Source organism: Mustela lutreola, chromosome 11 (genome assembly GCF_030435805.1).
Source record: "Mustela lutreola isolate mMusLut2 chromosome 11, mMusLut2.pri, whole genome shotgun sequence".
Lineage (NCBI taxonomy): Eukaryota > Metazoa > Chordata > Mammalia > Carnivora > Mustelidae > Mustela > Mustela lutreola.
Genome location: NC_081300.1, coordinates 18,382,047 through 18,397,290, shown reverse-complemented (window position 1 = coordinate 18,397,290; position 15,244 = coordinate 18,382,047). Strand labels below are relative to the sequence as shown.

At 36.9% G+C, this 15,244-nt stretch overlaps 1 protein-coding gene across 4 annotated transcripts in view; it reads left to right on the top strand.

Moving 5' to 3' along the window:
* WDR7 (WD repeat domain 7) overlaps positions 1-15,244 on the top strand; it is a 363,545-nt gene that overhangs the window by 21,973 nt on the left and 326,328 nt on the right. For all 4 annotated transcript variants that reach the window (XM_059140623.1, XM_059140622.1, XM_059140626.1 and 1 more), the window contains exons 2-5: positions 3,884-4,055; positions 9,502-9,608; positions 11,135-11,213; positions 14,501-14,675. In XM_059140623.1, the coding sequence (XP_058996606.1) occupies positions 3,897-4,055; positions 9,502-9,608; positions 11,135-11,213; positions 14,501-14,675 (520 nt within the window). In that variant the 5' untranslated portion in view covers positions 3,884-3,896. The remainder of the gene's footprint in view (positions 1-3,883; positions 4,056-9,501; positions 9,609-11,134; positions 11,214-14,500; positions 14,676-15,244) is intronic.

Below are 15,244 nucleotides of genomic sequence, written 5' to 3'. Positions count from 1 at the left end.
ATGTGCAGAGACAGATGTGCCCACAGGGAGAATGCCATACGAGCATGGAGATGGCTTTCTACAAGCAAGGAGAAGGGCCTGGAGTAGATCCTTCCCTTCACAGTGAACCTGCCTACATCTGATTTCAGATTTGAAGCCTCAAGAACTGTGAGACAATACATTCTGTTGTTAAAGCTCTTCAGTTTGTGGTGGTGTCAACCTTAGGAAACTAATCCAGTTCTGTATGAAAATCCTTCATTGCCCTTAATGAGAATTCCTCTCAGATTCTTGTTGACTTGTTGACTGGGGGGATGTGGGGTATTTGTTTTTTTTCCTAAATCTTTATAATTATTTTAGTTCTGGAAAGTTTGAGTTAGAGATTGATATGTTTTCTAATGATATATTATATGCCTTTGTCATATTATGGATGATTACTTTCACTTGTTTTAGGGGCTATGATTAGGGGCTATGAAATGCATTATTCTTCTAGGTTTCCTTGAGTTGCCTATTCACTCAAATACCAGAATGCTCTTTCCTTTTGCATCAGAGCAGGCCCATCTCCCCATAGCACACATATTCCTTAGTCCTGAATCCCTATATTGGATTTTCTTTAAGCAAAACAATATGCACTGAATATGACTCCTCAAATATAGAGAAATGGTGTTCTTTCCAGATCCTACCATATTGTCTTCAGTGCTGTGAGCTTTTTTTTTTTTTTAAGATTTTATTTATTTGACAGAGGTCACAAGTAGGCAGAGAGGCAGGCAGAGAGAGGGGAAAGGAAGCAGGCTCCCTGTTTCACAGAGAGTCCGATGCAGGGCTCGATCCCAAGACCCTGGGATCACGACCTGAGCCGAAAGCGGAGGCCTTAACCCATTGAGCCACCCAGGCGCCCCTGTGAGCTTATTTAATTGAGATAAATCTTTGGGTGATATTGGGTGATATAATTTAATACTGAATGTTTTCAACATGGAAAAATGAACTTCTTCCAGATTCCCTTTTTGAGAAAGTCATTGTTGGATATGTTTTTCAGCCAGGAAACATGCTGTACCTGTTTTATTAAAATTGGTTCAGTGCTCTGTTTCATTTTCTGTTATCAAATAGAAATACGCAAAAAAAAAAAGAAATGGAAATAATTGTATTGTGGTAGCCTATGAAATGGTGGACATGATATATATATATAAGGTTATATTAATAGGAAGTGAACTTGAAATTTTTTCCTTAAGTACATCCCTTTTACTAGTAGCAAAAAGTGAAGTTTTGGGGCATGTAAAATGATGAAAGTCATGTATTCTAATAAAAAATAAAAGATTTAAGTAATATAGATTTTTAGAGTTTTTACTTGCCTCATTTTCTTTCCAGTGAGTTTTTTTTTTCCCCACACTAATACCTCCAATTCTAGTAGAACACCTCAGCATTTATTCTCCTCTCCCACCCCCCCAATATTTTTAACCTTCCTCTCTGGCAGTATTCTTCAGGGACTTTTCTTATAAAAGGTAACAGAAAATGGCGTGGTAGAGAGAGAGTGTAAGTGCATGAGGAAGGAAAGGGCAGAGGGAGAGGGAGAGAGAGAAGCTTAAGCAGGTTCCATGGCTGAGCCCAATGCAGGGCTTAATCCCAGGACCCTGAGATCATGACCTGAGCTGAAATTAAGAGTGGATGCTTTATGAAAAAGAGCTCCACATCACTCAGCATCAGGGAAATACAAATCAAAACCACAATGAGATACCACATCACACCAGTCAGAATGGCTAAAATTAACAAGTCAGGAAATGACAGGTGCTGGCGAGGATGCGGAGAAAGGGGAACCCTCTTACACTGTTCGTGGGAATGCAAGCTAGTGCAGCAACTCTGGAAAACAGCATGGAGGTTCCTCAAAAAGTTGAAAATAGAACTGCCCTATGACCCAGCAATTGCACTACTGGGTATTTACCCTAAAGATACAAATGTGATCTGAAGGGGCACGTGCACCCTAATATTTATAGCAGCAATGTCCACAATAGCCCAACTATGGAAAGAACCTAGGTGTCCATCAACAGATGAATGGATAAAGAAGATGTGGTATGTATGTATGTATGTGTGTGTATATACATATATACACATATACACACACAATGGAATACTGTGCAGCCATCAAAAGAAATGAAATCTTTACATTTGCCATGACGTGGATGGAACTAGAGGGTATTATGCTGAGCAAAATAAATCAATCAGAGAAAGACAATTATCATATGATCTCCTTGATAAGAGGAATTTGAGAGACAACGTTGGGGGTTTGGGGGGTAGGGAAGGAAAAAATGAAACAAGATGGGATTGGGAAGAAGATAAACCATAGCAGACTCTTAATCTCACAAAACAAACTGAGGGTTGCCAGGCGGAGGGGCTAGGGAGAGGGTGGTGGGGTTATGGATATTGGGGAGGGTATGTGCTATGATGAGTGCTGTGAAGTGTGTAAGCCTGAAAAGTCACAGATCTGTACTCCTGGGACTAATAATACATTATATGTCAATAAAATAAATAAATAAATAAATAAATAAATAAATATTTAAAAAAAAACAAAAGCCTGGGATGCTTAACTGTCCGAGCTGCTCGGGCACCTCACCCAGTGACTATTCTTTAATAGCAACTTTAGTTTTAGTTTTTCTTATTTATTTATTTATTTATTTATTTATTTATTTTTTAAGGATTTTATTTATTTGACAGAGAGGGATACAGCAAGAGAGGGAACACAGCAGAGGAGTGGGAGAGGGAGAAGCAGGCTTCCCACTGAGCAGGGAGCCTGATGTGGGACTCAATCCCAGGACCCTGGGATCATGACCTGAGCTGAAGGCAGACACTTAACGACTGAGCCACCCAGGCGCCAGGTAGTAGTTTAAAGAAGTCTTGTTGGAAGCAGCTAACAATAAGATCATGGCTATCAAACTAGTTTTCTTCACAGAAAATGGTTATTCCTTTAAGTATTTCTGAAAATTTCATGGGACCGTCTTAGCATTCTAAAGTGTCTATGATTATACATACATCATTTGTTGTCACTTAAAAGTTTGGGGCAGAAAAAATCACTACAGTGACCATTTCCGATTGACCGTTTGTCAAGCCCTATAGGTGACCCCCTAGTGTCTCATAGGAGCTGGCAGTCTTTTGTGGAGCCCTATTTGATTATTCCATTCTTCATTTCTCTCTAACTTCCCTGAACTAGTATTTAGTTTTTAGCCATACAGTTTATAACACTTAAATCTGGTTGTTTTACCAACTAGATCTTGATTTTGTCATAGGAAGAGTAATTCCTTGTATTTGTGCTCTCCTGTACTCCCATATACACTTAAAGAGAAATCCTTTTCCCTGAAGTTTCAAAATTTACAGTAAAAGACATTGATGATCTTGAGACATAATAGGTTTGTAGTAAATAGAGTTGATTGAGTTTTCCACTGAACATCCTCTTTTTATTGTTTAGCACACTGTAAAACAGCACTGAGTTTTTCTTGGACATTGGCATCTATTACTGTTTTGGAGACCTAACAAATTTCTAGACCTTATATGTCACTGGTAGCATAGCAGAGTGAATAAGATCTTAGGTTTCGAAGTCAGGCCTCCTGGCTTTTGATTTGGGCTCCATTACTTTGCTTTTCACCTTCTGACTCTTTCAGACTCAGTGTCTCTATCTGTGAAAAAGGCATGACCATAGTACTTGCTACATGATTTATTGTAAAATCTTAACTAAGATTTTAATTAGATTATATATATATAAAATGAAATTTTATGTATTTTCATATAGGTGTATCATATATATATATATCATATATATTCAGGAGAATTTTTGGCACTTAGGATGCTCAACTTGGATTCATAATGCAAATGTAAGTTTTAGAAGGAATTATTGTAATATTTGACGTTATTCTTTTTCCAGGTTTGAAAACACAATGGCAGGAAACAGCCTTGTCCTACCCATCGTTCTTTGGGGTCGCAAAGCACCAACACATTGCATCTCAGCAGTACTTTTAACAGACGACGGGACCACAATTGTAACTGGATGCCATGACGGACAAATATGTCTCTGGGATCTTTCGATAGAATTAGAAGTGAGTATTTGAAATGCCTATTGTATGTTTTAGACACAAGGAGCTTCTTAAGAGAAAACAATAGTCCCAGAGTAATACTTGCCCTCGTAATATATTTTCTGTGAAATATGTTTTGATTCAAATTGCTTTTATGCAGGTTGATAATTTGTATTATTCATCAGAATTGACTTCTGCTGGTTTTTGGTTATTTTCAGTTGTTATATTTACCCTAAGTGGCTTAATATGTTACATTTAAAACTTTTCAAAAGGTGTTTATCCAAATACTGAAGCAAGCTTCCAAAAAAGAATTAAAAAATAGTTTTGGACATTTATACCTTCTAAAATCAATGTCTCGAAGAGAGCAAAACTTTTTATAAAGCATAAATTTAGTTGTATATATGGCCATTCTTTCCTACTGTGGAGTGCCCAGGGTGTTGTGCTCCTAGGCCTTCACAGTGGACAGACTAGGGAAGTAGGAGTTGGGAATAGACACACGCACACACACACTTCAATTCTAGTTATAATAAATAAATAGACTAACATCTTCAATTCTAGTTATAACACCTCAGGATTTATTCTCCTTTCCCCCCATATTTTTAATTTCCCTCTCTGGCAATTTTCCCCAGGGTAAAGGGTAACAGAGAAAATGGGGTGGTGGCCAGCACGGAATATAGGGCAGGCAGGTTGATCTTTTAAGTAATATTTCTTGTTTTTGTTACAGCCTTATTGAGATAAAATTCATATACTGTATAATTCACTCATTTAAAGAAATTGTGTCATACACACACACACACATGCACGTGCGCGCACGCGCACACATCTAGAAATAATATTCAACCATAAAAGAGAATGAAATCCTACCATTTGGGATGTGGATAGACCTCAGAGGGCATCATGCTAAGTGATATAAGTCAGACAGAGAAAGACAAATACTGTATGATCTCTCTTATATGTGAAATCTGAAAAAAAAAAAATATATATATATATATTTAAAATGAAGCTCATAGTGAACAGATTGGTAGTTGCCAGAGGTAAGAGTGGGGGTGGGAAAAATGGGTGAATTATTTTTGTTTTTTGTTTCTTTAGTTTAAATAAATTGAATTAAAAAAATAAAGTGTAGGGGCGCCTGGGTGGCTCAGTTGGTTAAAGCCTCTACCTTTGGCTCAGGTCATGATCCCGGGGTCCTGGGATGGAGCACCACATTTGGCTCTCTGCTCGGCAGGGAGTCTGCTTCCACCTCTCTCTCTGCCTGCCTCTCTGCCTACTTGTGATCTCTGCCTCTCAAATAAATAAATAAAATCTTAAAAAAAAAAAAAAAATTGTACATTACCAGAGTTGATTTTACAACATTTTCATTACCTCAGAAACATACCCTGTAATCTTTAGATATCATTCCCTCCCAAGGCAACCACCAATCTGTTTTCTATCTCTTTTTAGAATGTGCAATATATGTAAGGATGTTAATTTGATATGATAAATATCCCATATCCCAAATATAACTCCTCTGTAGGTTTACCTGTTCTGGGCATTTCATATACATGTAATGATATGTGGGTTTTTGTGACTGGCTTTTTTCACTTACTATAGTATTTTCAAAGTTCATCTGTATCGTAGCGTGTGTCAATGTTTCATTTTTTTAAAATGACCAAATTATATTCCATTGCACGAGTATACTAAATTTATCAGTTAATGGGCATTTGGATTGTTGCATTTTGGCCTTACAGAATAATGCTGCTGTGCATATTTGTTTATGAGTTTTCGTGTGGGCATACGTGTTTGTTGCTCTTAGTTATACATGTTGCCATAGAACAGCTAGAGCTGGAAAAATTCACACACTTGAATGACATGTAAAGCCTAGGTATACATGTTGAAAAGTAGCTGAGAAGTGTCATGAAATGTGATTCACCTTCAGGATTGATAGCGAACTAAATATGAATCATCAGTGTAGTCGTGAAGAGAAAAAAACCACACACATTTTACTGGAATGATTACAAGCAGTAAGACTCACTTATGAGAGCTTAGAAACAATTCTTTCACGAATTTTGCTGCATAGATTTTACTAGAGTGTTATATTTATTTAAATTCAAGTAAGAGGGGAAAAAAGTGGGGGGTGTGAGGAGTGTTGGGGGGCAGGAGTGGGGCTAAGAGAGAAGTAGATCTTTTGAAAGATATTAAGGGAATTGGATTATTTATCCAGGGTAAAAGAAAGCTAAATAAAAGTTGGGCTTGGCTCTTGACTTTAATATATGTGTTCATTCAGAGCAATTTGTTAAAGCCATCTTTTTCTTTCTTTAAATTCTAGAAAACTTCTGTATAATGAATTGAATACATTTCTGTTCATTAAAGAAACATGTTGATTTATGAAAATATGAAACCTTTCTATTTTTAGTTGACTTTGTACTTAACGAAGATAGAGTTGAAAATATAGTTTCAGGGGCATCTGGGTGGCTTAGTGGGTTAAAGCTTCTGCTTTCAGCTTACGTCGTGATCCCAGGGTCCTGGGATGGAGCCACACATCAGGCTCTCTGCCGGCAGGGAACCTGCTTCCACCTCTCTCTCTCTACCTGCCTCTGCCTACTTGTGATCTCTGTCAAGTAAATAAATAAAATCTTTAAAAAGAAAAGAAAAGAAAATACAGTTTCACTTATACAGTTCTTTTGTTATTCTTGTTTTTTTTTTTCTTTCATCTGAAAATGGGTGGCAAAGCCATATATTCTGGTTTTATTTTACAAATGTTCATTGTCAGTATTTATTTATTTACTTTAAAAATTTTATTTATTTATTTGACAGAGATCACAAGTAGGCAGAGAGGCAGGCAGAGAGAGAGAGAAAGGGGAAGCAGGCTCCCTGCCGAGCAGAGAGCCTGATGTGTGGCTCCATCCCAGGACCCTGGGATCATGACCTGAACCGAAGGCAGAGGCTTTAACCCACTGAGCCACCCAGGCGCCCCCATTGTCAGTATTTAGAGATACCATTGTTTTTTGGTATTTTGAAGGTTTTTTTTTTTAAAGATTTTATTTATTTGACAGAGAGAGAGATCACAAGTAGGGAGAGAGAGAGAAAGGGAAGCAGGCTCTCTGCTTCACTCTTGGTTCCAGTAGTATTTTTCTAGATTTTTCTAGATTTCTATAAGGGTCAACTGCATTTTATTCTTTTTGATTTTATTTTAAATGTGATCACTTTCTCAATTTCTCTTTTAGGTATTTTGTTGTTAGTGTATAGAAATGCAACTGATTTTTGTATGCTTATTCTGTATCCTGCAACTTTACTCAATTTGTTGATTAGTTCTAGCAGTGTTTTGGTGGAGTCCTTAAGATATATAGGATCATGTCATCTGCAAACAGAGAAAATTTTACTTCTTTTTTTCTGATTTGGATGCCTTTTATTTATTTTGGCAATATTTATTAGGCAATTATTGCCTCATTGCTCTGGCTTAGACTTCCAGTACTATGTTTTTTTTTTTTTAAAGATTTATTTATTTATTTATTTGACAGAGAGAAATCACAAGTAGATGGAGAGGCAGGCAGAGAGAGAGAGAGAGGGAAGCAGGCTCCCTGCCGAGCAGAGAGCCCGATGCGGGACTCGATCCCAGGACCCTGAGATCATGACCTGACCCTAAGGCAGCGGCTTAACCCACTGAGCCACCCAGGCGCCCGTCCAGTACTATGTTGAGTAGCAGTAGCAAGAGTGAATATTCTTGTCTTACTCCTGATCTTAGAAGAAAGGCTTTCAGCTTTTCACTGTTGAGTATGTTGTTAGCTGTGAGCTGGCATATATTGCCTTTATAAAGTTGAGGTATATTCCTTCTACATTCATTTTGTTCAGAGTTTTTAATTATGAAAGGATACTGAATTTTGTCAGAAATTTTATTGTCTGTATTACGATGATCATGGGATGTTTATACTTCATTTAACATTTTTTATTTTTCTAGATTATGGTGGGATTAAAATCTAGTTCTAGTACTTGGTATGGCTGAAAGTGGACTTTCTTAACAAAGCCATGTACATTTGAAATAAAACTTTTGGTTAAGTTGATTTTCTTGGGAGAAATTAAATAATTGACCAAGAGCATAGTTTTTAGTGGAAGACTGCTGAATCTCTATATGGAGGTGGGGTAGGATGTATGAGAAAATTTTGGCTGCATGGGAAATTTTCTAGGCCCATTCTAACTAAAAACAATGGTTGATTCTTAGGTAATTAAAATAGAAATTTAGTCTTTGAGGAAAAAAAGGCATATTATATAACTAAGCAAAAAAAGATTTTGAAATTTTCTCTTAATTGTAGTTGTATGAAAGATGACTAGAATGAATTTTATTTGGAAAATCTCTTCAGTTGTTATATACCAGAACAGTATCCGTACTCTTCCTGTGGAATATTTAATTTTGAACAGTTTAGCTTTACTAATAAATTAGGATAAATTGTTTATAAAATGGTCACCAGGATGGGTACAAAGGGACTTTGTTATATTCTATTCTTTTAATTGGGTATTGAGTATGTGGCTATTTAATGTATTCTTTATGTCTTACATACATGTATTATAAATGTTATTTGCATGTATTAAATATTTAATTGAAAAATATATCCTGAAATCACCTAAGGCCCTGAAGTAACCTGCAATAATAACATGTCACTTGGAACAAAGTGGATAAATTTGGGGGCTGATGGCCAGTATTTTAGAATAGTGAGTATTAAGCCATTTTTTCTTTTTTCTTTTTTAAAGATTTTATTTATTTATTTGACAGAGAGAAAGCACAAGTAGATGGAGAGGCAGGCAGAGAGAGAGAGAGAGGGAAGCAGGCTCCCTGCCGAGCAGAGAGCCCGATGCGGGACTCAATCCCAAGACCCCGAGATCATGACCTGAGCCGAAGGCAGCGGCTTAACCACTGAGCCACCCAGGCGCCCAAGCCATTTTTTCTGTAAGAAACTGTGTCACTAAATCATTGCTCTGTGAAGGTCATTCTTCATTCCTGGTAGTTAATGTTGCTACCAGCATTTGGGAGAGTGCCCATCCTCTATTTTTTTTTTTTTTTTTGAGTTTTGAGTGTGTTAATCTAGAGACTCTAAATATGTTTTCAGGTCAATGAGCATATTATTTAAAAAATGAGTGGGGTTCAATTATTTTATTACTGATTCACATTCTTAATCTGATTCTTTAGTACACTGTAGCTTAGTGCTTAAGACTGCCCTTGTTTGACCTCCAGCTCGGTCACTCCCTGTATGTGTTGAGCAAACAGTGTTATCTTTTGGTGCTCCAATTCTGACTTCAGAACTTACCTGGTAGGATGATTATGAGCATTAAATAGGTGAGTTGTTTACTGTTGTAAACTATTGTTTACTCTCAGTTTTTGGTGTTTTGAGCAATTCTTCTCAAATCGGTATCTGTATATTTATATTGAACATTTCATAGGAGTCCTAAAATTTAATTTTTAAAAATTTGGTACTTATATCAACATATTGTGTATTTCTAGGTTAATCCTCGAGCACTGTTGTTCGGTCACACAGCCTCAATCACCTGTTTGTCTAAAGCTTGTGCTTCTAGCGACAAACAGTATATCGTGAGTGCATCTGAAAGTGGGCAAGTATTTCTTATTCACTTTTTTCCTCATAAGTCTTTACTGCAAATAGTACCAGTGTATTAGTGAATAGAGAATTTTTTTCTTTTGAATTATCTTTGAAATAAATGCTTCAGTTGTTTGAACTTAAAGATATTTGGAATATGGTTTTATAAATGTGAGTTTTACCTTTATTAATGACCTTTGTAATACTTTTATCATAATTTATGATCTTGTTTTTTGCCTTGCTTTTGAGAAACTCAGTATACCTTATTAGTTAAAGCTTGATCACTAATGCCCATGGTCTTTTCACTGAGTTAGCAGACAACTGAATGATGGATAGGTTAGCATAAATTTGGAAGATGAAGGCATGCAAAGTTCATATACTAATGTTCATACATAAGGTAATTATATATTCCTGAGTCTTAGAATATAACTTGCCTTTAGAAAGAGAGAAATCATTAGATAATAGTTGTAGGGTTCAGAATGAAGAGTTTTAAACTTTTCTGGTGCATAGAAAATTATGTACATAATATGTTACTGGGGGGAGTTGGGGACCTAGAAGAGAAATATCTAAGAAGTTATTCCCTCCCCCATTAATCCCCAATTTGTGAACTTATAAAGAACCTTATGTAATGATAACAAGAAGGAGCAGCATCAGGTAAAAATATAGACCCTTTTGGTGAATTAAATGATAATTCATATTAGCATGCATATTCTAAATAAGATTGACCATCCTTTGAAAAATTGTTTCATACCATGTGAAATATATGAAAGGGTATCTTGAAGAAAGCCCTGAGAATATTAGCATCACTCATTTTCCTAATGTTGAATTCTGTTAAATAAAGCTTATTTCTTTAAAAGACAGAGACATATTGATATTTCTAATTTTGGATGTCCTATCTTTAGTTTGAGGTAGAAAGTTTTTTTGTTATGTATTTGATAAGATGTGTGTAATAAATACTGGATTAAAATTGGAATATTACATTTAATTCAGATAGGTTTGGAATTAAGTTGACCTCAATTTTTGCTTTGTGTTGTGCTAAATTTTCTACCTGTGCTGATAACTAATGGAAAATCCTGGTGGTTTAAATTAACACTTTATTTCTTGTTTTTGTCACTTGACCCTGGTATATCATTTGGGGCTCTGTTTCACTATTATCCTTACTTGGAGGTTGAGGGTGAAGGGAGCAACCACTGACAGAAGCAGACACTGTCTGGAATGGAGGGAGAAGGAAAGTTCTGGAGGCCCTTCCGTCAGTTGTGGCCAGAACTACTCACAAGGTTTTACCAACCAAAAGGGAGCCAGGAAGTGCAGTCCTACCCTGTGTCCAGAAAGAATGTGGATCTAGGAGGGGATGGGGGGCTTGGAGGGGAGGTGGGGATGGTGAGTGAGGACCAGAATTTTTCACAAACAGCAATAATGATTATATACTACTTTTCCCTGAAATATATCAGTTTTAGTGAAAGATTAATATTAAAGCACTGTGACAAAGTTTGACAGTACTTCTAAAATTTAGATTTAAAGTTAGCTATTTTTGTTTTATAGAGAGATGTGTCTCTGGGACGTGAATGATGGCAGATGTATTGAGTTTACAAAATTAGCCTGCACACATACAGGCATACAGGTTAGTATCTATTTCTGTAACCGCCCAAGTCAGCACAACTTATTACAGGTATACAATTAAATGTTTTTTAAACATTGATCCTAAATTTTTATATGAAAAATGGGTGGAGATGAGTAACAGGACAAGAAGACTACAGTTGGGGTAATACAAGTATTCCTCATCAGATGGCATAGTGGGGACATATTTAGTAGAGGAGACTCACGAGGAAAGGTCGGGAGGAAGCCAGTTACCACTGCCATGGTAACTGATTACCCAAGTGAGAGCCCCTTTATTAGTTTGATCTGTCCCCTAGATCCTAAGAAATGAATTCTCTCCTGCTAAAGCCTTTGTGGTTCCGTTCAAGCGTGACACAAATGGACCCACTTTACAGGTCATACCTGTTTATTACTTGTGCAGTTGGTCCTTGGGTACATTTTTTTGACTTTCTAACTGTTGAAGAAATGATTATTTTATGTCTGCCTTATACAAGAATTTACATAGGAATTTATAGTTTCTGACTTCTATTCCTGCTATCCCTTCTTTCTCTTTCATAATCAAATTTTTTTTGTGCTTCAATTTATGCATCATTTACTCTGTTGAATATTGGGAAAATCTCACGTCCACTGAAAATATCATTTATGTTCTGAATGGGGCAGGAGAGGGAAGAGAAGAGAACTTTTGCTGAGCACTTACTGTGTAGGCATTTCTTTTATGGTGTCTCATTTAGTCTTCCCCACAGCCTTACAAATGAGATAGGAGTATACTATTTGACATAGAAAGAAGCTGAGACCCAGAGTGATTAAATGATTTGTCCCAGTCTCACAGTGAGTCATTCTTGGCGCCAGGATCCCAAATCAGGTTTATCTTTCTCTTCTTTCAGTTACATCATACTGCCTCCCTCAAACAAATACAGTCATTTGTAGGGAAAGAAAACTTGTGCCAACAAAAATTAGAAAAGCGATAGAAAATGTTTCAGGGTGAGGTGGTGGGTTGTATAATAAAGTCTTTTTTTTTTTTTTTAAACTTTCTTACCCTTGGAAAGGCCTTTTAGAAATTGCTTTTTCAGTGTTGTTAGAGTGTATGCTTTCTATTTAAGGGGCATATGTTATTTATTTTTTATCATATGATGAGTCACCAAGGTCTATAGAGAAAATGGATAATAAATGATATACGGTTAGTAACTTTATATAGAGAAATTTATTTTGTGTCTTGAATTCATTGGAAATAAACATTTTAACTGTTGTATAATTCCATGATTTAAAAGCTTTTGGTTTACATTTTAGGAAAAATTCTTTGTTTATTCAGCTTATTTTTAGGGTGTGTTCTTTCTCAGATCCTGTATTAGGTCCTGCATTTAACTTGGCAGCCATCTCTAAGTAGAAGAAGCTCTTTGACAGGTTCACTAGTGTGGGACAGTTGGTTCCTGTGTCATCTTCACTCTCTCAGGTTCAAGAGCGAGTTGTTTGTATAAGCAGAAATGGTAAACCTTGGTCACACTGGCACTTACTGAAATCACAAGGAGATGCCAACTTACTGAATTATCACATGGGCGATCCCTTTTTAATATTTGGAAAAATTGTTTCTCCATTCAGGATACTTTATTTGCTAGTATGACAGTGTCTAGGAAGCTGAATTTAAGTGTCAGAAGATTATTTGAGAGTACAGCTTTATTATTATTATTATTATTTTTTTTTTTTTTAAAGATTTTATTTATTTATTTGACAGAGATCACAAGTAGGCATAGAGGCACAGAGGCAGGCAGAGAGAGAGAGGAGGAAGCAGGCTTCCTTATTATTATTTTTTTTTATTTTAATGCAATGACAGTTATACTGTATACTTTTTTTTATAGTGTATCTTTAAAGCAAAAGGTGAGAGTCATTTATCAGGCAAGGCGAATAAAATATCCCTGCCCCCAGGAGAGAGCTCTTCTCCTGACTGCAGTGCGCATGTCTCTCCTGGCTGGTGTCAGGTGGATATTGACAGAATTTGCTTCTGTGCACCCATCTTTTCGTCCTCGACCCTCTCCCCTTAGATGAGTCAGGGATCTCTACTGTCGTATAATCATGTGAGAGTGTCTGGCAGTCCCTGGGACCTCCAGGTTGTGTGTCCTGTTTTGGGGATCAACCTTCTAAGATCTAGAGCTGCCCTCTGTGGTCATCTGTGTTCTGTTAGACCCCCCTCTTGGAGTCTTAGTGGTGCCACCTTGCACTGAGTTAATGTGCTCTGTGATCAGTGTTTATGTTGAAGAAGTTGTGATTCTTGTTATACAGGGTACCCCATAGTTGAGGGAAGACTGTATTTCTTCACACGCATGTTGAACCCGAGAACAGGACTGATGAGTGTGGGAGCAGACTGGACCAAGGGTCCTTAGTTATTTCCCCCATTGTAGAATGGTTAGAGGATTGCCCTTTGTGCTCAGTCTAGCGTGCTGTCACGTGATTTGTGTGCTTTGGGAAGTAGTAGTCTGGTTATTAGATGTCTTCACCTGTTAATAATCTTCTAAGAGAATTATTCCACTAGGAGAGTCACCTTTTTTTTTTTTTTTTTTGAAGCTAGTGGGAGGCAGGTCCTTTGAGAAGTTGTTAGTCTTGTTTTGCTAGTTATTCTTCCTCTGCTCTTTGGTTGATAGAAGCCTGTCTTTTCCTTTTGAATTATATTTGGGATGAGTAACATGTAGCTCATGATTGTATTCGCTCTTCCTCTGTTTATCTTCCACGAAGTATAAATGTGGATTATGGGGATGATTTACATGGTTGTCTCATACTATAGTCTGAGATAGCACACTCAGATTACTTAGAATTTCCTGCTCATTGTAACATGTTTGAACAGCAGTCATCTTCTAAATTTTATTTGGTCATAACTAGTAATTATAAGCCTATACCCACCTATTCCCATTCTAAAATTCATATTCTAAATTCACGAATTCTAAAATTCATATTTTTTGCTTTGCTTTGTGAAAAGATTGTTTTTGCTTTGATCTGTGAAGTTGATTTTATGGAGGTGTTTTATGAATTCATTCAACAATTCTGTTTTAGATGCTATAGGAAGGTTAAAAATGAAGAATTACTGTGACTTCTGCTCCAGAATTATTCAAAAGGGAGGATGTTAGGAAGAGTAATTTTTGTGAGATATTTTAAAATATCAATGTAATTTGGGGGATTGTGTATACATATGTAGACACCTATAATAAGTGCCATATAACACCTGTCTGGTACTGGGGAAATTGAGTGCCATAATAAGCATGATGAGTGCTTGTGAATCGAGTCTCAGAAGTAAAGGAGAACATTTAAAATTCTTTTCCCTTTTAGTTCTACCAGTTTTCTGTTGGAAATCAGAGGGAAGGAAGGCTTTTATGCCATGGCCACTATCCTGAAATCCTCGTTGTGGATGCCACCAGCCTTGAGGTGTTATACTCCTTAGTATCAAAGATCTCTCCAGACTGGATTAGCTCCATGAGTATTATCCGATCCCACCGAACACAAGGTCAGTGTGTGATGCCCTTTAGGGACTTGGGAGCCCTGACATGATAGGTATTTACTATAGAGTTCTGTATCATATATGATATATTTCATAAGCATAAAACATAAGTTTGAGGGAAGGAGTGGGGGCATCTGTGGTTGACAGAGTCAATGGGGGGCAGATCAAGAAGGGCCTTGTGTGCTGGCTAGGGAACTTGGGTTTCGTCCTGTAGATCAGGGATTGGTAGACTTCCTCCATGAAGGACCACATACTAAATATTTTAGGATTTGCAGTCCATGTGATGTGTTTCAATTACTCCATTCTGCCAGTGTAGCATAAAAGCACATAGTGTATAAGTGAATGAGCCTGTGTGTGTTCTATTACAATGTTATTTACAAAAAACAGCCAGTGTGCTCAATTGATCCATGAGCGATAGCTTTCTGGTCCTTGCTGTAGGTGTTGGACAGCCTCTGGTAAGAATGCTCGAAGAGACTCAAGTTTTATTTTATTTTTTTAAGGATTTTATTTATTTATTTGAGAGAGAAAGTGACCATGAGGAGGGATGCAGAGGGAGATGAAGAAGCAGGCTCCCC